Consider the following 22,215-nt stretch of genomic DNA (forward strand, 5'->3'; position numbering starts at 1 on the left):
CCAGAGGTGTAAAGGGAACAGTGCCAGGTCAAGCACCCACCTCTCATTATGCTTTTGTCTGTCCCTGAAATGCTGAAAGCAAGTCCACACAGCTTACATCACGTGTTTGCTCCATCTAATTGTGCTCCTTCTCATGAGCATTTATGCACTCTCCAAACCTCTCCTCCTTGCCACAGGCTTTATTCAGTCCTGGAGCTAAGCAGCATGAAAAATAAAAGGATTAGACATTTATGTGGGTAATGAGAACATCCACAGCCATATTAGACTGGATAAAAATGTAGATAGGACACAAAACTTCATGTTTTATGATATAAGCCAGCCACTAATTGCTTGGGGTTAGAAAGAAATTTTCATCACTGGGCAGCTTGTTCCATCATTATGGGATTTTTCTCACTCTCCTCTATTGCATCTCTTACTGCCCTGTGGTTCTGCATGGCTCTGTCCCTAAATGCAAGGGTAGAAATAAAATATTACAGCTGAGCAGGCAATTGCACTAACACTATAGAGAAGGGAAGATCATGACAGTCCCTATCCAAAGCCAGCATCTTCCAAACAGCTTTCTTTTATGGTGTATCTCTCATTCTGAAAGTGGCTAAGACTGCTGCTGTATTATGTACATAATCATAGTCTTGCTATGATTATGACTTGCCATATATTGCTTAAATCCTGAATATTGCTTTCAGATACTCCTTCATACTCCACAAAAAAACCCTTAAATGTGGGTTCACACCATTACAGCCTGTAGCAGAATATTCTTTGTTGCCTGAAAATAGCAAAACAGGACAATGAACGTCTCTAGAGGCATGGCATCCATATCACTCAGACCCTGATAAATTACATTAATTGTGCAGTTTCTCTACATGTTCACCTTTCTGACCAGCCATATTATTTTTGATGCTGCATCCAAAGGACTCCAGATTCCCAGTCTTTATAAAAACAAGTCCATATAACATAATTGTATTTAGGCTGTAATTCCACTCTTTTTTCCTTCTGTCTTCTGTGCTGTTTTTCCAAGATTCCCTTTGACTGGAGAAGGGATGTGCATGGTGTCATTTCAATCAGATTACCAAACCATGCCTGCCTTTGTGGCAAATGGATGAATACTCTGAACACCCCTACTCGCCAGGGCTTTGATCACAGCCCCTGTCCCTGCAGGAATCAGCTTTCTCTGCTAATCTGGTCAGGCTATGGATCCATGCAGTGGCACTAAAACACCATTCCTAGCAGTCATAACCTTTGCAAGGCAGGGTCTCACCTTCTCCAAGATCAGACAGTACATAATGCCTCAGTGCACTTTTTGCCACAGAGTGAATAACAAGGCAATAAGTATTCCCCCTTCCACTAGTCTGAGCCCCTTTGGAGATTTGACCTTTTTGTGTATTAATTCCTGCCCTTTAATCTTTCAGTTTGCAGAGCTATTGAACGTGGCAATGTGTCACAATATATAGTGGGGACAAAGAGCATAATCTGCTGTGCCATGATCTTGTGAGTCACTTTGCAGCAGCGCAGGAGCGTTTGCCATTTCCACATTAGTCACAGTAGCGGGGATTGCACTCTTCTGCCAAAGCTTCTTAGCCACCCAGAGCCTCTCTTGTAACCATGTGTGATGTACAGTAGCAGTAGACACCATCTGCACTGGCTTCTGCCGTGTCTCATATCATGAGAATTCCTCTCTCTGCTAACGGGTCCTGCCCTGCCGAATTGCATTGTGAGGGACTAGGCAAAATTCTCACTCCAAAGATAAAGCCTCTTTGGTAAGAGAAAGGGGACATAGAGATGAGAAAATCAGGAGACCAACGGGTGGCAAGCAAGAGAGAGAAGGGACTGGCTGTCAAAGAATCAGGGAAATGAGAGAACTGGAAGAAGGAACAATGCAGATCTCTCAGAAAGTTGAAGACTGCTCCATAGTCCTCTGTCCACTGCCAGAAAGAAGTGGAAATACACCACATAGCATCTCACACCCCCTTACTGCTCCTGGGCCAAAGGATGTGCAACTTGACCAGAGCCAGGGATGGCCCAGCAGTTTGGCAGCTTTGTGGAACCATAGATATGGAATGCTTTAATGAGTGCTGAGTTCTTCAGCTTCCTCACAGGGGGAGCAGAGGGGCAGGCACTGATTTCTTCTCTGATGGCCAGTAACAGAACCTGAGGGAATGGTCTGAAGTTGTGTCAGAGGAGATTAAATTTGGATATCAGCAAAAAGTTCTTCACCCAGAGGATGGTTGGGCACTGGCACAGGCTCCCTAAGAATATAGTCCTAGCACCAAGCCTGACAAGGTCAAGAAGCATTTGGGCAATGCTCTCAATGAGCTGAAGTATTGCCCTTGTTTTGGGCTACTCAAATCTGAACATATGCAAATATCTCATGCATCTCTAGCAGTTTTCTTAAAGCACCAACACAGATTTAAGCAATGGTTAAAGGGTGTTGTTACTGGACTAATCCATCATGGAATGCAGGCACATGGTTTGACTCTTGGGGATCCCCTGTGCAGGATTTTGATGATCCTTATGGATCCCTTCCTAATCAGGATATTCTATGATTCTGATTAAGTTCATTTGGTCTGGATTTAGGTTGCTGAGGAAAAAACAGCTAAGTCCCCTCAGTTCTTTGTAATCCATTGAAAGTGTGTGCCCTCATTTATTATTTTCAGGCACACAGTGGTTCTGTTTCTGACTGCTCACCACTTCCAGGTCTGGCTCTATCTTTCCACTCTGCAGAGCCAGCACAAGTTTCTCCACCATCACCAGCACTCCCCTTTAGCAGACAGTACATCTGGGCTAGCAAGACAGCAATCTCCACTTTACACCCTGTTCAGGGTCCAGCCCTCTCTGGTGAGGACCAGATGTCAGTACAAACAGGCAGCCAAGCTTTTGTGCCCACATTTTTCCAAGTCCCCACTGAGACAGGCAGTAAAGGTGTGCCTCACAGGGGAATTCCTGCTCTGTAGCAATTCATGACTTTGTAACTGAACCGAGACCACCAATTCATTTTCCTTGGTTCAACAAAGAGGTAGCAGGAGCCAATATCACCCTCTACCAGCAGAGACAGCATTCAGACTCCATCTGCACCTATTATCATTACCCAAGTTAATTTTGCAGCCTGTCATTGAACAGTGCAGCTGATGGACAGGCTGCTGCTCCAGAGCAGTGAGTCCAGTGCCAGACCTGACCATGCCAGGCACCATCCAGAGGCTCTGGGCAAGAGCAGGGCTTCACCAGTGCAGGGAGAGGAAAGGACTGGCTTCCCACTCCCCAGTGTCTGCCCTGGTATTTCAGGCCTGAAAGGTGTTAGGCAAGAAGAGTTTAGAGAGGAGGTGAATCAGGAGAAGAGAGAAAGAGTGACCTGCCTGCACCTTTAGAAGGTCCAGGATGAAAACCAAACCCCACAGCACTTTGTCCAGACATACACTGTGGCCTAGAAAGGTGCCTGGCTCAGCTACCCTGAGGCAAAGCTCCTCACTACAGGAAATCTCTGGCTCTGTATTGTTTGTCCACCCTAAATCTCCAGGTGAGAGCTTTCCTGTTCATATTTTGTATCAGCAGTTCCAAAACTGCAACAGTGAGCACCTGAGACATCATTATGACTAGGAAGCATTTATTTGACCCATTTGTAACAATCTGCCATGTGCCATAAACCATGCTTTACTGGTAAAATAAACAAGTGAAGGAATGCACTCATTAAAAATATAATAACAAGTTGCCATCTTCAATTGTAGTCTAAACCACTTTAATGATGCCATGTACTTCCAATGACTGTGCTGCAGCTGTAATGAATGAGGTTGTTTAGGCAGTTGTGTGAGCCTTTCCAGAGCAAAAGGGGTTTCTCCTCTGATCTGGAAAAAGGTTCAAACACAAATCAGACTCCATGCTGATGTCTTCAGTAGCATCTATGTGAGTTAAGACCTTGAGCTTTATTTTTAAAACTGACTTAAAGCTCCAAAATATGGACTTAAGAGTACCTTAAGAGCTTTTAAAACCTGACCCTGACTTATGTGATCATGGCCTTTGGCAAAGAGAGGGAAGTCTGGTCGTGGCTTTGCTGTTGAGTGTTTGTCACCTTGACTAGCCATGTCCACCTGTCTGCCTTTTTGAGTCACCTGTGTCTTTCTTGCTTTGTTATCTGGAAGCTCCTCATTGCCAGACATGTCTCCTATCATGCTTTCACTCAGCATCTGTCTCAGAGGGAATCTGATTAGGGCTGGGGCTTGGAGGTGCGACTATTAAGAAAATAACAAAGATAATCCTGGTTTCCATGACTGAACTATATGCATTTTATAGAAGGTCCATGCGTTGTCCCAAACAAGCACATATAATAGCTGGGGATGCCACCAAAAGGACTTTTTCCTATTAACAGGGTGAAGCAGAGGGTACAAAACCCCTGGATTTCTGTGCTCTTTTGATGAGTAGGGGAAGAGACAGAGGGACAGCATGTCTTTAACTGAGTGGTGTCCACCCCTAAATGGCAAAACGAGACTATAAAACACAGGATCAGCCTCTGTTTTCTGCCAGATCAGCACATTCCTTCTGTTATTGCAGTTATTGTTGTGTCTGAATACCTAATTAATTACAACAGTAAGCGCTGGCTTCTTTAATCACAGCATCAGCTGTCCTAATCAATCTTAATAATATGGAATCTGTACTATGGCACCCATGAATTTTAATCTACATAAATTTCTTAAGACCTCTCGCAAGCTTGTTGTACGAAATGATATAATTATGGATATAGATTAGGGCTGTAGAGAGTGATTTAAATTGGATTTAAGGAGAAGGTGAACAGAGCCCTCCCACTCAGTTATTTATTTATTTTAATCCTGGCCTTCACATAGATTTTTTTTTCCTATCATTATGTTATTACCCCCCCACACTGACTGAACAGCACTGCCTCTCTTTGATTGCCCTCCTCCCCCATCCACCTTCCCAAAGGGGGCCCTGGCCAAGCTGCAGCTCCTGAGAGAGGTGTAGAACACCCCCAGGACAGTGAAAGGAATGAATAGGTGGGGCAGAGCACAGAGCTGAGCACCCAGCTCACAACATGCTGTTCCAGACATGTACAGGAAGCATCTGTGCAAAACAGAGTGAAGTAGATGGAACTGAACATGTCAGTCATGGAATGCACAGATAATCAGAAGAAAGGAGTGGAGAGAATATCACATAGGAGTAAGATCACTCCTTCTGCCTAAGTGAAATCACAAAGCATCATAGCAGCCAAAAGTGTGCCAGGCTCTGCTTTTGTCTTTGAGAAGCACTGGACTCCTCTGGTTTCAGAGAGCAGACTGCTTTGGCTTTCTCTTACCTGAGCTGGGACAAGGAGGCTGTCCCATAGTCCACTGAGGGCATTTTGAAGATCTCTTTGGCTGGCTCAGGATGTAACTATTATCCTTTTTCCTCATCAGCCCGCTCACTTCCATGCAGATCCTCCTGATTTACACCCCTGAATACCACAGAGGACTCCAGCCCTCTGTCCCCTACAACCAATTTCCCTTGGGGCACCCATATAGCAGCTTGTCTTGGACAGACACTGGAGTCAGGCTACTGACACCTCAGGGAGGATTCTTTATAGAATATCACTTCAGCCAATTTTATTTATTTTTAACAACCTGCTTCATTCTGCCACCTCCATCCATTCATTCTCTGACAAAAGCTAAATGTCAGGCCCAACACTAACTGAAAGCCCCTTTAAAAAGTTGGATTTCAATCTAGAGACATATCAGGAGTAAGAAAGTTTCCTGGTGTTAATTTTAAAGCACTTGTATTTCATGCTGACTTGGGAAATCATCCTCAGTTTTTGGCATCAGGCAGAGGATTTGGAAAGTGACATTAACGGATCTACTTTCTTTGAAGGACTTGGGAGTTATTTCTTGACTTCTGCCTAATGAATAAGTGCTGCCTTCGTTAAATTTATATTTATGGCCATATAGTAGGTCATTGGCTTGTTTTATGTCTCCAGGTTTATGGAAGGTTATCTGCCATGGTCACCTTGTGGCATCTTGGCCAGGACTGTCTTGCAAAGAGACAATTGTATCTGAGCAGGATTTTTCCCATGGAGATATGGAAATGATCAAATTAATATAGAGGAGATGTCCAGGGATAAGGCTCCTGCCCTGAGCTGCCAAATGAAGTTACTATAAGCATCTGTTTTCACGGTACACCTTTACTTTGCCCTGGCAAGTCCAGATCCTCAGCTCCTGGAAAGCAGCAAGGCCACAGGGACAGCAGTGGGGCTGATGTGATTGATAGTTCTCCTCTGGCCTCTCAGGAGCCTCTCTGCTATTTTTTTTTTTTTCCTCTACCAGCTGATCCTCAGCATTACATTACATTACAACACCTTTAATCTCAGAAAGGTCCGTGTGTTGGACATGACACCTCCATGGGTCTGGCCACAAGGAAATCTGTTTCACATGTTCTCCCTAGGCACATTTGCACAGAGTCAGCACATTCCAAGGTCTGTGGATGATGATACAACTTAGAGACATACTGGTGCTGGTCCAGAAGCTGCTGTGAGGTGCTCTGTGATATCCATGTGTCTCATCTATATCTCTTATCACCTTTATACACCTGTGTACCTTGTGTGCCACTGAGGGCTTGCACCCTGGCACAGACAGCACGCAGAGCAGCCGAGGTGTTCTCCCAGCCCTGTATGTTTGTGTTCAAACCATACTTTCAGTATCAAAGAAGGCTGGTAAGCTGGATGGGGAGAAAGGGTGACTGAGGCAGGTTAAGTCTCCCACTAATGATCTATGTGAAGGCCACCCCGTGAAGTTGTGTGTACCTTATGGAAGAGCAGAGCAACCCCACCTGATGGTCTCCTTGTGCTGAGATACAGAAAATACTCATTACTCCCAATCACTTTGAATTTTAGCAAGTGGTAGGCTACAGCCACACCTAACCCCTGTGGTAGGTCGACTGTGAATTGTGAACTCCTCACATAACTGAGCCCCTGATGAACTCCTCATAGGTCATTAATAAGTAAGAGGGCTGTCACTTTACAGAACACAGCATGGCCAAAACTTTCCCAAATGTACAATCTGTGTCTTGAGATGCCTGGATCAATACCAGCTGTTGGCTTCATCCATGCTGGGAGCACTGGCAGTTATGCCCTTTGCTGGGTCTGACTCATGTGGCAGGGTGAGCAGCAGCATGAGGATGGGCTTGTGGCTGCCCAGGATGCCTTGGCTTCCTGCAAGGGTGTCCAGCCAGCCCTGGAGTCTGTGTCCCTGCTCTTCATGGGCCAGCACAGACATGTCCACTATGCTGAAGTCACACCTTCATTTGCTGGGTAAACACAGGTTTCAAGCCAAGGAAGGTATGTCCTTCAGTGAGAGAAGTCATCACTTTAAGAGGTGCCAAGTTAAATTCCTGCTGGTTGTGACTCACCACAACTTTGGCTCTTCCCAAATGGCCAAGGCAGGGTATGAGACTACAGGAAAATAGAGCCATAAGCCAGGAGCTGCTGCCCCCCCAGAGGTGCTTCCAACTCTCCTTTCAAGAGCATCCAGGGATGGTCGGGTCAGTCAGGGCCCTGTGTGTTAGAACAGATAGTTAACATATTCTATTCCCATGAGGAAGGGATTCCCAGGTTGGAGCAGAGCTAACTGTCACCTTCCCACTGGCTTGCCTGTGCTGTAAGCCAGGAGAAAACCCCATGCATGACCTGGGTCACAAGACAGCCTGTGAGAAACACTCAGTTGGATATTACCCTTGGTAGCAAGTCATAAATACTTGGGAAAATAATGAACTGTGAAAGCTTTAGTGCGGAAGGCAGAAAGGCTGCATTTCATGGCCTGTTATCCCAAACACTTTAAACAAATTATTTACCCAGCTCTAATATTTAACCTTAAAGGTTGGGGTTTCTCATCATATATTTCCTAAGCAGTGTACCTTAGTTCTGATGGTCAGAGTGTGGTTCCAAAGGCAGGTGAGATATCCCCAGGTGGGATAAGCAGAGCAGCTCTGCAGTGAGCCAGGTGGTCGTGTCCTGGAGATAGACTCAGCTATAGCTGGGAGGTCAGGAAGCTCCCACACGTGCCCAGATAAGGCCAGGAATAAAGGAAAGGACCACAGGACAGGTCCAGCTCAATGAGTTCTCTTGTGTCAGTGAAGTGCCAGCCATTGCTAATTACCAGCAGGTCAGGGGGCAGAACAATCGTGTCCAAATCAGCCTCACCTGGGGAGGAAGGAATTACTGTAAATGCATTTCCTGAACAGCAGAGACAATTTCCTCTTCTGTGCAATGAAAGGAGCGCAGTTGCCTTTGGGGCAGAGATGGCAGATCCTCTCCTTCACTGCAGTCTGTAAAACCATAGCTAAAAAAGATTTGCTTCTCTCAACAAAGGTTCCCTCACCTTTCTCAGGAGACATCTTCTACCTGACAGGACTTGAAGGGTCTAAGTTATTATGATCCATTCTCCTAAAGGGGTGAGGGAACTGATGTATTACTCAATTTTTCATAGCTGTTCAGTTTTCTTGTGGAGCAATATGATCAATATTCTGGTTTTTGAGGAAAACAGTTTTAAGCAGAAGTTAAAAAGAATAGACTTTAGTTGGTTTCTTCTTCAAGAAGAAAGTAGTAAGTAAAAAATAAATAAAAAATTGTATTTTCCAAACATTACCTCCATTATTTTCCTGGAACAACTGCTCTTTAAAAATGTTATGTAGAATCTCTAGTCTGCCTGCCACTGACCTCCCACAGGTTTTAATGTATTCTCCTCACACTGTTTTGCAAAAAATTAAAAACCTTACAGTAAGACAGTGCTTTCCTATTTCACACACACATATATTGAGGGACTTGCCAAAAGTCAGCTGGGAAACCATTCCAAGCAAAGACTGCAATCCCATTTTTCTTCCTATGACTATCCCAGCCTCAAAGTCCACATGATCTAGTCATATCCATAATGAACAGGAGCTTCCAAGCCTTAGCCAGCTAATTGGGTTTGCCACCTCAAATTTGGTCGTTTCACCATTCCTCCTTGTACTTTGGGAGAAAAGTGTAAGACCTTGCAAGTTTCCATCATGACCAATGGTGATCTTTAAAGTAAAGTTTCAAGCTGGTATTTCTATTTGTAAGAAAACACTTTATCCGTGTTCCTTGGGTATGTAATACTCACGTATGACAACCTCCCCCACACTTTGCCATACAGTCAGTGTCTTTCCTTGGATAGGTGTATGGCACCAGATTTCCTTCCAAGAGGCCCCCACCTTTGCATCCTCCAAGCCTTGCCTCCAGCCACACCTCTGTGCGGGTAAGAAGGAAAAAAGGTGGGATGGATGTGGGAAAGTGGCAGTTCCCTAAGGGATCATCCTACGAGGAATAGGTTGGAGGGACTGCATAAATGTAGAACTGTGCAGTCCCAATAAATACAAATTAAACTCATTAGAAGAAGTGAAATATTAGGGCCAAGGTGACATTTGGACTGGAGGTTTAGCCAAGCTTTGCTTTAAATTTTTTATTGATGCAGATAAAGAAAGAGCTTATCCAACACGTTTCTCTTTTTTCTCCCTATCAACCAAAGGAGAAAAAGAAAAAAAAGAATTTCTTAACTAGCTTTGGTTGTATTTGAGCAAGACTTCAAAGTTTCACAAAAATAAACAGTTTTAGTGGGGAGGAATGCACACTTGTAAAGAGAGAAAATACACTTTGAAGCCAGCAAGAGACTGCATGCCTTATGCAGAGATTCACAGCATCCTCCCTGGAGCAGACAAGTGGTGTCCCCCTCCCCTCCATGCAGCTTCTTCTCTCTCACTGGGGGCTGCCTGGCAGCAACACAGTCCTTCGAAGGGATGTGGGGATGACAGGAGCCATTGCTTTGTTCTCTTCTCCTTCCTCCTGCTATGCCCCTGTTGTTTTCTGCTCTGATTGAAAGTTTCATGTGACTGTAGCTGTCACTGAGATCTGAGTTTGCACAGCACCTAGCACAGTGTTAGTCCTGGCTTAAGATGAGGGTTCTTTGGGGTTGATTAGTGCCAAAACTCTGCATGATCAGTGCAGATCCGTAATTTAAGCTTGGGAAATGAGGAGAGAGGTTTATTTGTCCTCTTCTCCAACGTCTCAAAGGGTGATGGCTGGGGGACAGAACCCCCTTAGCCATCCTGGGGGGTTCTCGGCATTCCTGTCCATAGCACAAGTGAGCTGCTCCTCTTCAACCCTCAGCCCCTGGGTCTGTCTGTTTCATAACACATGTTGATGATAAAAGATAAGGGGAGAGTGCCTATCATGTTTTAACCCCTTAATTCCTTGTCTCTCTTGTGTCTCCACAGCACAGAGCCCCACTGCAGCAGACCCCTTGCAGCAAGCCTACGCTGGAGTGCAGCAGTACGCAGGTCGTTAGTATTAACACTTTCTCCCAATAAACCTTTCTCTTCTCTAAAGCCATTACCCTCTGAACACACCTCAGGGGGCCGAGGGAAGGGAGGTTTTTACTGATACAAGGACAAGCTGGGGGCCACAGACTCCCTGATTCAATTTGCACAAACATCGAGACATCCAGGGCGTCAAAGGAGGCAGCCTCCTACTTTTCCCATGGAAAGGTTCCCACTGACCTGCACCCCAGTGAAGCATCATCAGTAGAACTGAGTCTGGTCTGCCTTAGCACAGTGCACAAGGGCAAAATCAGGCCACTGCTTTGGAGGCCACTTTGTAAACCAGGTCTCCTGAGCGCTGCAGCAGGAAGATGGGCAGCCAGACCCTGCAGAGCTGGGCAGGGCACGGAATGCCTGCACACACCCGTTTATTTAGGGTCTGTCTACTGGCCATGCCCCACTCAGTCATTCTGAGCCTTACTTAGGAGCCACCCAGACATCCCCCTGCCTCCCAGCAGATTCCAGCACAGCTCCCCGTGGCTCAGCCTCCCCTCGAGCTGCCCTGTGTGCTGAGCAGCTCCTTTGCAGCTGATGGACTGACACCAGCCAAAGTGACCTGGTGCAGACCGCGACCCCACCGTGTTCAGCCTCCCCTCGCGAGGTGTCCACGGCCAGCGTTGTGAGGAAGCTGCCACCCCAAAGTCATTATTTCCTGTGGTAACTGGAGCAATCATGGGTTCCTGCTGAGGAATGGCTATTATCTCGTGTCAGCGCTGTATCTGGAAACTTAATTTAATTCTCCATGTAGGGCTTCATTTGCCGGTGTTTTAGTTATTGTCATTTATTGCTTGTGAGGTTTGATAGATGGGAAGCAACTCAGCCCTTTGAGCTGTTAATTAACCCCTCTGCACACACATGGCCCCTATCCTCTTCTCTCTGGTCTTGCAGGCGACCCATACTCTGTATTTTTAGCAGCAAGGCACATCATCTACCATCTGTGGTAGTGAATGGCTCCCCTTGTTTGCTTGGTGGGGGAGCTGAGATGGGGAAAATTGTTTAATTGCTGCTCACTGTTTCCACTGTGTTTGTGTGAGAGAGAGGAAGTCTCTACAGGCATGAAAGAAAATGTATATCTGAGAGTGTGTGTGCAACTGTGCCTGTACAGCCTGTGGGCACATGAAGGGGAAGACACACATGTGAGCTGGTTTTGTGAGCATGGTAGTTAATCAGGATGCCAGAGGTGAGGTGGGGAAAGGTGTCAGTGTGGGCAGCTCTGCTCTGAGCTCATCAGTGAATGTGTTCCTGTCACCACGTGGAATGGTTGGACATCTCTGTTGGAAGTGGTCTCAGCAGAGCCCCCCGTTTACACTGCATGGTGTCTCTGTTGATGGATCTGGAGGGAGGCAGGGGGGAGGGAGGGAGCTTCAGGCCCTGTGGCACCTCCTGGAGCACCACCATGGCTCTTACACCACACCTCAGGCTGCATGGATGCCCCTTCACAGAGCCAAAACACAGGGACAAAGCCCACGTCTGGCTTGGTGTGTGTGGTGGTTTGGAGTGAAAGCCCCTTGCTTCCCAACACTGAAATCTGTCCTTTCTTTTTCTTTTCCCTTTCTCTCCCCTTTAGCTGCTTATCCTGCTGCTTATGGCCAGATCAGCCAAGCGTTCCCACAGCCACCTCCTATGATCCCACAGCAGCAGAGAGAAGGTGAGTAAAAGTGATGTCCTCCTCTTCTGTGACCCCAGCAGGCCATCCCCATCTCAGTGGTTCCCCTCCTCATGCACCTAGAGGAGGGGAAACACCCAATTGCTTTGAATGCCTGGTCCACTGAGTTATTCTCCATTTCCATATGTGGCATGGTGTCACTGTCACCAGCAGTACTGTGGTGGGCTGCCCATGTGGGGAACTGCTGGTGAGATCTCTTCAGTGCCCTGGGAGGAAAAGCATGCTGGTGTGCATGGGACATGGAAAGACCAGCTAGCAACATAGCCATGAACATCCAGTGAGGGCCTCTGTTTGAGACAAGCAACAAGAATGCAGATAAAAATGCAGTTCTATTGGAATAAAGATCTTTACGGGACACAAAGCCCAAGGGGCCCTTCATTAAAAGGCAGTAACATAATTTCAGACACCTGCTGTTTGGAGAACAAGGACTTGCTATTTAGAGTAGCTGATCTAGTCCTTTCAGCCTTTCAGCCTCCACTGATAATCTGAAAACATCAGTCAGACCTTGCAGTGCACAATCCCTATATCAGGATGACAAAAAGTTGTAGTTACAGTTCCCATTTCTTTTCAATGACTGTGAGAGTTGCCTGAGTAATCTGCTCCACAGGACTGGATGGATCCACGGAAGACATGAAGAGTAAGGAGAGGTGAATCTACCATTTTTGCATGTAAATGCCTTGGAAGAAAACTGTGCCATGTAACATTTCCTTTACAGTCAGTGGGGAGCTGTGGAATCCTCAGAGGCAGCCCACTTGGGTGGTTCCATTCCAGCTGTCCTCCAAGGAGAGCTGCTCCCTTTTGTCAAGAAGGAAGGGCATGCTTGCCTGAGTGAGACATTAAAGTCAGGTGCTCCAGCTTAGCAACTCTCATTTTAAATAGTTACATTTTAAATTTTATCCTCTATTAGATCACTAATTCAGACATATTCTATATTATATGTGTTATTATATGTATGTAATTACATTTAATATTTTAATACAGTGTAAGAGTCAAAATGAAATGAATCTAGATTACACCATCAGACTAAAACATTCTGATGATCTAAAACTACTTTGAGGGAGAAATCTCATTTTGTAAGAAAATTAGAAATGTCGTCATTTCCATCTAATTTGGAATTAATTTTTTTTCCTATGTCAGAATTTCCTGGGGAACACAACTTCCAGCTCCTGATTAGCTCTAGTACATGTCCCTGCTGTGAGAACAGATGCACAGACCTATCGTATCATTACAGAGATGTTTCCCCCATGCTGAAGGACTTTGCTTTTTATTACTTACTGGGGCTAGATTAAGCACAGGACAAAATGGCGAGCAGATCCTTGCTCAGCACAGCGCTGTGCCAGGAGCCACCAGAAGCAGGGGGAAGCTGTGGTGCCTGCCTTGAAGAGCCTGCAGACCCCTGTGTTCAGCAGGCATGGTGTGTCTCTGTGGGTTAGGAGTGAGTGTCACCCAGTGGACAAGCTGTCTCATAACTCTGCTCCTTCCCGTAAGCAGCTGGCATTGAGAATGGGGATGGTTGGGGCACACTGGGGTGAGCCACCAGCCCAGCGCAGGTTGCCATTCCCAGTGTTCCTCATTTTCCTGCAGTGCTGAGAGGCTGTGTCTTTCTCTGCTTCTTGCTAGAGCAATATCTCTAAAGCACAGCACTCCCCTTTAGCAGAGGGTCAAAACCTTTAAGCATCTCTAACCTTTAGCAGGAAAACACAGCAAGAGGGAACTCAATAATAACAATAATGCTTAGCGCTGAGAGGAGTATTTTAGGTTTGCAAGGATGTGCACAAACATTGATTTGTTAGTGAACCAGCCCTACCACCACAATAACACCAGTGATCACATTGTTAATGACAATCTCAGCTCTCCCCTCCTGGATCCCAGTTGGATAACAAGCCTGGGGACGTTTTGCTGCTGCAAGATTCCTGTAGAGATGAGTCATTACTGCCACATGAGCGCTGAGGCTGCTGGCAGCTGACAGGGTGCATAGGGTGGAACTGATCCAAAACCATCAAAGCTTAAGATAAAATCTTGATTCAGGCCATGTCAAGCACACAAAACTTGGAGGTAATTTTAAGTCTGTATTACTCATCTTGGTGTAGTTTCTGAAACTAGGATGTGCAACTCCTTGATGCAAGTTTGCGACTCTTATCTGCGCTGTGTTCAAACATTCTGGGCAAGCAGGAGAAGCAATGAATTTCCATCCTCTGGGTGTTTGCTGTAGAGGTGAGGTGTGCAGCTAATGAAAGTGCTGCAGCCTGACTTCATACAACCTCGTGGGTGAGCCCAGTTTAATTACTGTTGGAAAACAAGCCTCATCACAGCCTTTCCTCATTACACTGTGCTGGGAGGCAGTGATGGGTAACTGAGGTCAGAACAGGTATATGGACTTCCCTTGTGTTGAAGGTGGGTCTGCAGCTGCCCCTGTGCTAAAAAACTGACAATGAGCTCAGGTGTGAGGAGCGTGGGCAGAGCAACAGCTCAGCTCAGGCCCAGCCAAGCTGAACCCACCATGTGGTTCTGTGCCCTAGATCACTGGTTTTGCCATTATCCAGCACAGTTTGCCTGTAATCTATAGAACATCCATAAACTGTACAGTCCTTAAAGCTTTCCTTGTTTTTTTGTCCAAATCAAGGCTAACTGTTCTTCTTGTGTATAAATGAACAGAAATGTATATATGTCATAAAATGTATACATGCCATAAAACCAAGAGCCATGGCAGACATCAGTGTTGAAATGAAACTTCATTTTTTCTGATGATGTGTCATGGGGCTTAGATTTCAAGATATATTACAGCCCTTTTGAAAACAAAAGTAAAGCCTGTCATAAATAATTTTATTATTGCATTCAGCCCTGAATTGCCAAGTACAGTGATCTCCAATAATACATCAACTCTGTCCAAAACAAGAACTTTTTCTCCAAAAAGAGAGTTGAAATCTTTATACGGATTTTTCCATACCAGCTGTGGTTTTTCTGTTGTTCCAGTATCCTGAGCAAGCCCCTCAGAACTTGTTGCAGTTGTGCACTGAGAACTGACTAAGATCTTTAGAGCATTCTGAGATGAGCAAATGGGATCATAAAATTGTTTGTGTAGGAAGGGACATTTAAGCTCCCTACCATGGGCAAGGACACCTTCCACGAGATCAGGCTGCTCAGAGCTCCATCCTCCCTGGCCTTGAACACTATCAGGAATGGGGCATCCACAACTTCTCTGGGCAACCTGTTCCAGAACCTCACCACCTTCACAGTAAAGAATTTCTTCCTTATGATCTTGTCTTTGGTTACTTAAAAATATACCTAAGTGTACAACAAGACAGCCATATACACAAACACACAGCCTTCTATGGAGTGCCCAAATTAACTGGAAACAAGCAAAAACATATCCAAAAAAAGCTAGGAGGGCTGAAGAAGACAGATCTTTTTTTTTGAGTTCTTTACCAAGGGCTCTGGCTGGGACGGTAACTTACAGGCTTAACAAAAAATTACAGACAGGTAACTTACAGGTTTAACAAAAAATCGCTTGTTAAATTCTAAAGGCAGTAATTTCATATGTGAGGGTGACAAAACAAATCAAACTACCCCATTTTGGTTTGTTTTGTTCATTTTTTCCTCAGAAACAAGTGACGTTTTCAGCATTGGAAGTTACAAAAAACCCCTCTATAGCTGTAAACAAAATGAGTTCAGTCCTGAATGTCTGGGTCGGTAGGGAAAGCCACAGCGCAGGTTCCTCAGGCACATTTTAGAGCCCAGCTGGTCTTTGAGAATGGTCCCTGCTTTTTCACACCCTCCCTGGTCTCTTCCTTTCGGTCTCTGAGTCGTGTGAGGAAAAGTTGATTTCAAGGTGAACCAAGCGTTGTTCTCCCCTTGAGCCCAGGCTAAAGGTGGTGTAGTTAAAGTTGTGTGCCTCCTGGTCTGCCTTATGCCTTGGTAGGTGTTTCTCAGCACACACAGGCAGAATCTCTACTCATGCACAGCACATCCAAGACCGCAGGAAATGCAGCTGGTATTTTTGAAAGAATTGGCCAGTTTTACAGTGAAAACTGCTGGCTCTGGTGATGTCAGTGGGAATTTTGCCACCGACTGCAGCAAAGCCAAGATTTTACCCATTTTATTATAATGTGAATCTCAAATCCCACAGCAGAAGTGCTCTGGGGCACGTTCAGATGAAGGAATGAATTTTTTCCCTGCTATTCTGGACTGTGGTCTGCTCCTGGGCAGAATTTTCTCAATTTTAACAGACACCTAAGGGGGTTAGTGTTTGTTTAACACTTTCAGACTGTTTCATATCTAACTTATTATGCCAATAACTCTGCATTGTGCAGAAATGGATGGCAGCAAGGATTGGAAAAATGATACTTGCCCAGTGAGAAGATGCAGACGGGAGGTGGGGAGAAGCTGGAAAAGCTTGGCATGAAACAGGGGAGCCTGATTATGGGCCACTGAGGTTCAAAAGTAATTTGGCTAAGCAGATGACCGGGTGCCTAATTAGTTAATTATCCCACTATACCACTATCCCCCCCATTTGGAAGAAACCCTGTTACCATCCCCATGACCTTTAGGAAATGCACAAGATGCAAAGGATCAGCTGTTCCTTCATGACAGTCCTTTTAGCAAATTAGTGGGGAAAATTGTGCTTAGCAAATATTCATTAGGGCTTCATTTTCCATTAATCCAAAAGGAAATGTGGAGAGCCTGTGACTTCAATCATGCTGAGGCCCAGGAATTTTAATGAGCTTTAAATGGGCATCTGCCAGAATCCTGACTTCGCCGTACTTCTCTTGCCAGCCGGGGGGATGAGTAATGGGTAATAAAAGGTGGGAGCATCTAGACGAACTCCTCTCCCTAACAGGAAAGGCAAAGTTGTAATTTGCTGTGTTATGACACTGTAATTATGCCCTGATGAAGAAAACGAGAGTATTAAAAAACCCTTTCCATCCCCAAACTGTGCCCCAGACGTAAAAAAGGGAAAGTTGACTGAGTCAGGTCACAGGGTTGCAGGCACATGGGCGAGAGGGAAGGGGGAAACCCTCCTTCTCTCTGACCTCCAACCCTTTTGGCGAAGGGCACACAATGTATCCCCTTCATCTCGGTCCCTCTGAGTCAAGCAGAGCTGGAGTTACCTGTCGAGGTCAGTGCAGAGCTGGGCAGCAGCTGGAAGTACCTTTAGAAATAAAATGATGAAATAAACAATCCCTGTCTCATCAAACTATACAGTTTTCTGCTATTGAACACTGCAAAGGTTTTAAATGTTTAATTTTCTTTAACAAAACCATTTGGACACACCTTTTTGACTGTTGCTCAAGGACCCCATGCATAAAAATAAAAAGTCAGGTTGAAAATTTATATTACAGGCTATTTGACAAGAGGCAGGTTTGCCCTCTTCTGCCCCAAAATACAGTTTCAACAGAATATTTTTTGAGGGTCTCTACTTTAATTTCATATTCCAGCTAAAGACGTCTCTCTGGTTGTTTTCCAGAACACCCTCTGAAATTGGTAAGAGTATATGTTACAGGATTGAGGCAAAAAAAGCCAGTCCATCTTGTCTAGTCATTTGGACTTAAATCCACCTAAAATATCTCCTGCAGAATGCTCTAGAATGGAGGAGATGGCCTAACTGTCCAGATCTGTGGGAGCCTTCAGGCTGATTTGAGCTGGGGGGATGAATGCAAAATTCTACAGAACAAGATGAGCCTGTGGGTTTGTGCATATCTTTCTGCTCATTATCATCGTTTGTGCGATGCTATTGTCATCACACAGATTCAAGAAGGATATTGAAACTTCTGCATGCATACACTGGGAAGAGGCAAGGGATAGTGTGGGTCATCCAAAACTCTGCAGATTAAATAAGATTATGAACAACAACTAAAATCTATGAACGATATTCTTTCATTCTCTGCGTTCTTACTCCTCCGTTCTGTTCTTTCCATGGCCACGTGTGCTGGTGCATTCCTCTCTCTCTAGATTTTATCCTGGTGTCCTGGGAAAGCTATTGAAGTTACCATAGCCTCTAGGTGGCTTTTTGAGTTCATGATCTTCTCCTTTGTCCATTCCTCTGAGAGTCTACAGGCTGCTTCCTAGCGTGACCACTCACCAGCCAGAGAGAGAAGATGCCAAAGTAAATCTCCACCGTGTGCTTTCTCGTGTCCTATTTCTCTTCATTCATGGGTCTTCTTTTTCTCTTGATAGGACCAGAGGGCTGTAACCTGTTTATCTACCATCTGCCCCAGGAGTTTGGGGATGCTGAGCTGATGCAGATGTTCCTGCCTTTCGGTAATGTCATCTCCTCGAAAGTGTTTGTGGATCGGGCGACAAACCAAAGTAAATGCTTTGGTGGGTAAAGATAACAAAACAATTAGATTCATCCAGGAAAGGGCTTTCTCTGAATACTTTACCTTTCAAACTGCTTTCTTTCTGCTTAAGCTTTATGATTTCTCTCAATTTACTCCTGTCAATACTTTCCCCCTTCCTTCTTCCTCTCCTGATTGTCTCATGCTCAGAGTTGTGTGTGCTGCTTAGAGGTCAAGGTTTGGCATCTCACCAGCAGCAAGATGCTGCAGACACTGGTGGGGTCAGAAAATGCCCCACTTGTAAAGGGAGGTGGGGAGGGTGCAGAAAAGACTACAGCAACTGTAGCAAAATGGAGGAGGAGCAAATGGGCATAGGTGAAATCGTGAGATTAGCAGAGGGATCATGCTGCAGAAGGGGAATTTCTGTACCTAAGGCAAAGGACAAGCAGGCCCTGGGGTGAAGGGAAGGCAGAGCTGTAGGGTCAGCTTTCCTGCAGCTGTGATGCATTAGACTGCAAAGGGGTAAGGGCCAAGCATCTGCTGAGAGCCTGCTCTCCTAGGGAGTGATGGCTGCTTGGTAGATCACATTCAGACATGTTCTGACCTACTGGACCTGAGGCAGCACCCCACCAGATAAGAGATGGGCCAAGATAACCCTGTGCTTCAGCTGCCAGCCTGTGCTAAGGGGCTGGGTTTGAAAGCTGCACCTGGCTCCCACAGCTCTGGCCCCACTGCTGGCTCCACTTCACCAGCTGGAGCAGAGAAGGAGCAGAGCCTGGAACTGCCTGTGAGCCCCAGGCAGGGACACCCTGAGCTGCACCCACGGTGGGAGGGCTCAGCCAGCCAGCAGCCATGAAGTGATGCATGCATGGGCTCTCACTGGGATACTACCCTTTGCAAAGCTGGGGCTCTTAAGGGTCCCTTTTGACAGTGTGGCAGCAGGGGGACCCTGCCACATCTGATCCCATCACACCTGGTAGACAGGGGATCTCTCACAGCCGTGTGCCCACCACTGGGGTCTGTAATTTTTGATTCTCTGCCATCCTACACCTCTTGCATACCCTCCCTGGGAAGTGCAACAGATCAAACTATTGCTTTTCTTTTCCTGTTACTTGCAGCTAATCTGGATTCTGTCTCTCAGGCAAACTTCCAGAGTTAAGACTCATTGGAGTTTTCATTTGATTTTAAAACCACTCTCAATCTCCACACTGTGCTTTCTTTCCATGCTGCATTCCCCTTTCCCCTCCTGAACAGCTCACCTCCCAGACCTCTTCCCTCATCCCTTGCTACCCACGGTGCATGTCAGAGAGTACTCCAAGAGTTTTGTGCCCTTTCTCTATGCACAGTTTCTCCTGCCCATCCACAGAGGGTCTGAACAGGCTGTTTTCCCTTTTGTTTGAGGGATCCCTGACCCCTGATGAGAGGGACACAGCCATCCCAGTCACCAGGAGTCTCTCGGCTGCTGCGCTCTCCAGCACTAGAGGAGTGAAGGACAAAGAGTCTGGCATGCAGAGGGAGTTGGCAAATTCAAATTAGAACTCAAAACTATGAATTAGCCCCAATGAATCCAGAGCCCACCTGCTTTTTATATACAAATTATACATATATATATATAAATCTAAACAAGTTGAGCAGATCAGCACAGCTCTAGCTGACACTGAAACTGGCACTCAAAGGAGATCCACAGATCAGAAATGGACCTTTGGCAGTGAAATTGTCATCTGTGTTTAGGGGAATTCTGGGCACAATTCTCCACATACTGAGCACTAAATGGAGATGCCTTCTGGACAGCTGTGAGCCTTATCCCACTCAGTTCAAAGGCTGATGGCTACAAGGCCCCACAAGGACACGACACGCATCCCATTTGTGGGCAGGGATTTGGGGCTGCTTCAGAGGTCAAGGCTGAGATTTTAGCAGGAGCTGAGGGGCCTTAGCAGAAATTTTCTTGAGTTTTATTTGGAGAAACTAACATCAGCTTGTTGGGTGAAGTGAACTCCAAAATTAACTGTGGGATATTGAAGGCTGGAATAGGAAGGTGTTCCTTTGGAAGTGTTGATTCAAGCACACAGACAAACAAAAGAAGGAATTAAAGATTGCTGGTCTTAGTCACCTTAATCACCTTTCATCTGCTCCTGAGACACAAATGCCAGGTCCAGTCAGTTTGGGATCCCAGGTGTCAAATCTCTGGATTTCTCCTGGTTTTCCATAGAGCTGAGTGCCTGCTGTGACTGTTGGTCTCAGACAGACATGCTGACTAATCTTCCACATCCACCACCTCCAGAAGGATAGAAATAACAGAGGCACAGGTAGCTAACTATCACAGGTAGGTTACGTTGCTTTTCAAAATTTCCCACCCTCCTGACCTTCAGGTTTAAAGCAATGTAAAAATGTAAAAGTTATAAGAGGAAATCAGGCTTTTCAATTGTTTTGCTAAGTCTACTGAAGCTGGCATTTTTGTTGAGGAAATAAATTTAAATTAAAAAATAAAATACTTTTTTCCTAAAGGAAAATAAGATATTTTATTAACTTTGAAAGTAAGAAAATTCCTTCTTTGCTGCTAAAACATTTCCCAAAACTCAACATGTAAGAACACAGCATTTGCATTCTATTTCACTTTTTTTAGTGCGGCTAGAGCTCTCCAACTGCTTGCCTGGGGGGACAATTCTGTCTGGCCCCAGAAAGATATTCCACTATTATATGACCTTTTAAAATATATCTGCTAAGCAGATCCCAAATAAATTGCTGTAACAGAGTTTAGCCCCAGGTTGTCGAGAAATTGTCAAGAAGTCCTGCTTTAGACAAACTTTAAAAATTCTATGGAGAAAAATGTCACCATGTTTTTTTCCACAGGAACAGAACAATCTTTATTTGATGCCTTTGTCTCGCTGTTGAACAACCTGTAAACAGCTGGCACAAACTGAACAAGTCAGTAGAGCAGCATGTCAAAATGGAATTGTGGAGGTCCACAAGGATGATCAGGGGGTTGGGTCACCATTCCTACGAAATGGGCTGAGAGAATTGGGATTGTTCAAATTGTAGAAGGCCCAAGGGAAACCTGACAGCACCTTCCAGTATTTAAAGTGGCAGCAAGAGAGCTGAGATGGACTTATTACAAAACTGTGTACATATAGGACAAGGAGGAATGGCTTTAAAATGAAAGAGGGGAGATGCAGCTTAGGTATTAAGAGCAAATTCTTGGCTGTGAGCATGGTAAGCCTGGGACAGGCTGGCCAGAGAAGCTATGGATGTGGATGTGGAAGTGGCCAAGCTGGATGGATGAAGCTGGGACCAAGCTGGCCTGGTGGAAGGTGTTCCTGAACACGGCAAGGGTAGCTGGAACTTGATGAACTCAAAGGTGCCTTCCAACCAAAACCATTCTATATTTTTTCCCTTATTATTTGCATCTGAATTCTTGCCTGCATTTTGAACACAAATTTATCTCTTTTTGCCACTACTGGCAGGATAGTGTTGGGGCAGCTACAGGAGTGTTAGCAAGAAAATGAGATCAAAAACAAAACTTTCTCCTGGTTTCTGGCGTCCATGAGCCTGCAGAGAGCCACTAGCACCTGCTCATGCTAAAGAAACCATAGTGTGGTCAGCAACGTTTGACATTCCCAATTTAGAGGCCACTGCCTCCTGGCTGACAAGAAGTAGTGAGGAATGGCACTAAAGTAAACACCAACACCAGATATAAAATGTGAGAGTGCTCAGAGTATGTCTGTTGTTTTCCCTAGTGGAAAGGGAAGGCTGCCTAAGATACAGCCCTGACTTCCCACTGAAAAAAGTAGTTTAGTCTGGGAGGATTCTTTGCCTGTGGCTTTTCTTCTGCTGCACACATCCAGGCTAGACCCAAATCCTTCATTTTCTCTTACAATTTTTCAAACCTCTGGCTTTTTTTTTCTCCTGTCCCTGTCCTGA

At 45.4% G+C, this 22,215-nt stretch overlaps 1 protein-coding gene across 17 annotated transcripts in view; it reads left to right on the forward strand.

Annotated features, from left to right (window-relative positions):
* CELF4 (CUGBP Elav-like family member 4) overlaps positions 1–22,215 on the forward strand; it is a 712,336-nt gene that overhangs the window by 634,582 nt on the left and 55,539 nt on the right. For 7 of the 17 annotated variants that reach the window (XR_010443151.1, XM_064736692.1, XM_064736690.1 and 4 more), the window contains exons 9-12: positions 9,159–9,239; positions 10,255–10,320; positions 11,924–12,004; positions 18,197–18,340. Coding sequence is in view for 16 of the 17 variants with exons in the window: in XM_064736692.1 (XP_064592762.1) it covers positions 9,159–9,239; positions 10,255–10,320; positions 11,924–12,004; positions 18,197–18,340 (372 nt within the window). In the remaining variant the exon portion in view is untranslated. The remainder of the gene's footprint in view (positions 1–9,158; positions 9,240–10,254; positions 10,321–11,923; positions 12,005–18,196; positions 18,341–22,215) is intronic. The other 10 variants (XM_064736702.1, XM_064736703.1, XM_064736698.1 and 7 more) reach the window with 6 other exon arrangements.

This window comes from Zonotrichia leucophrys, chromosome Z, assembly GCF_028769735.1.
Source record: "Zonotrichia leucophrys gambelii isolate GWCS_2022_RI chromosome Z, RI_Zleu_2.0, whole genome shotgun sequence".
Lineage (NCBI taxonomy): Eukaryota > Metazoa > Chordata > Aves > Passeriformes > Passerellidae > Zonotrichia > Zonotrichia leucophrys.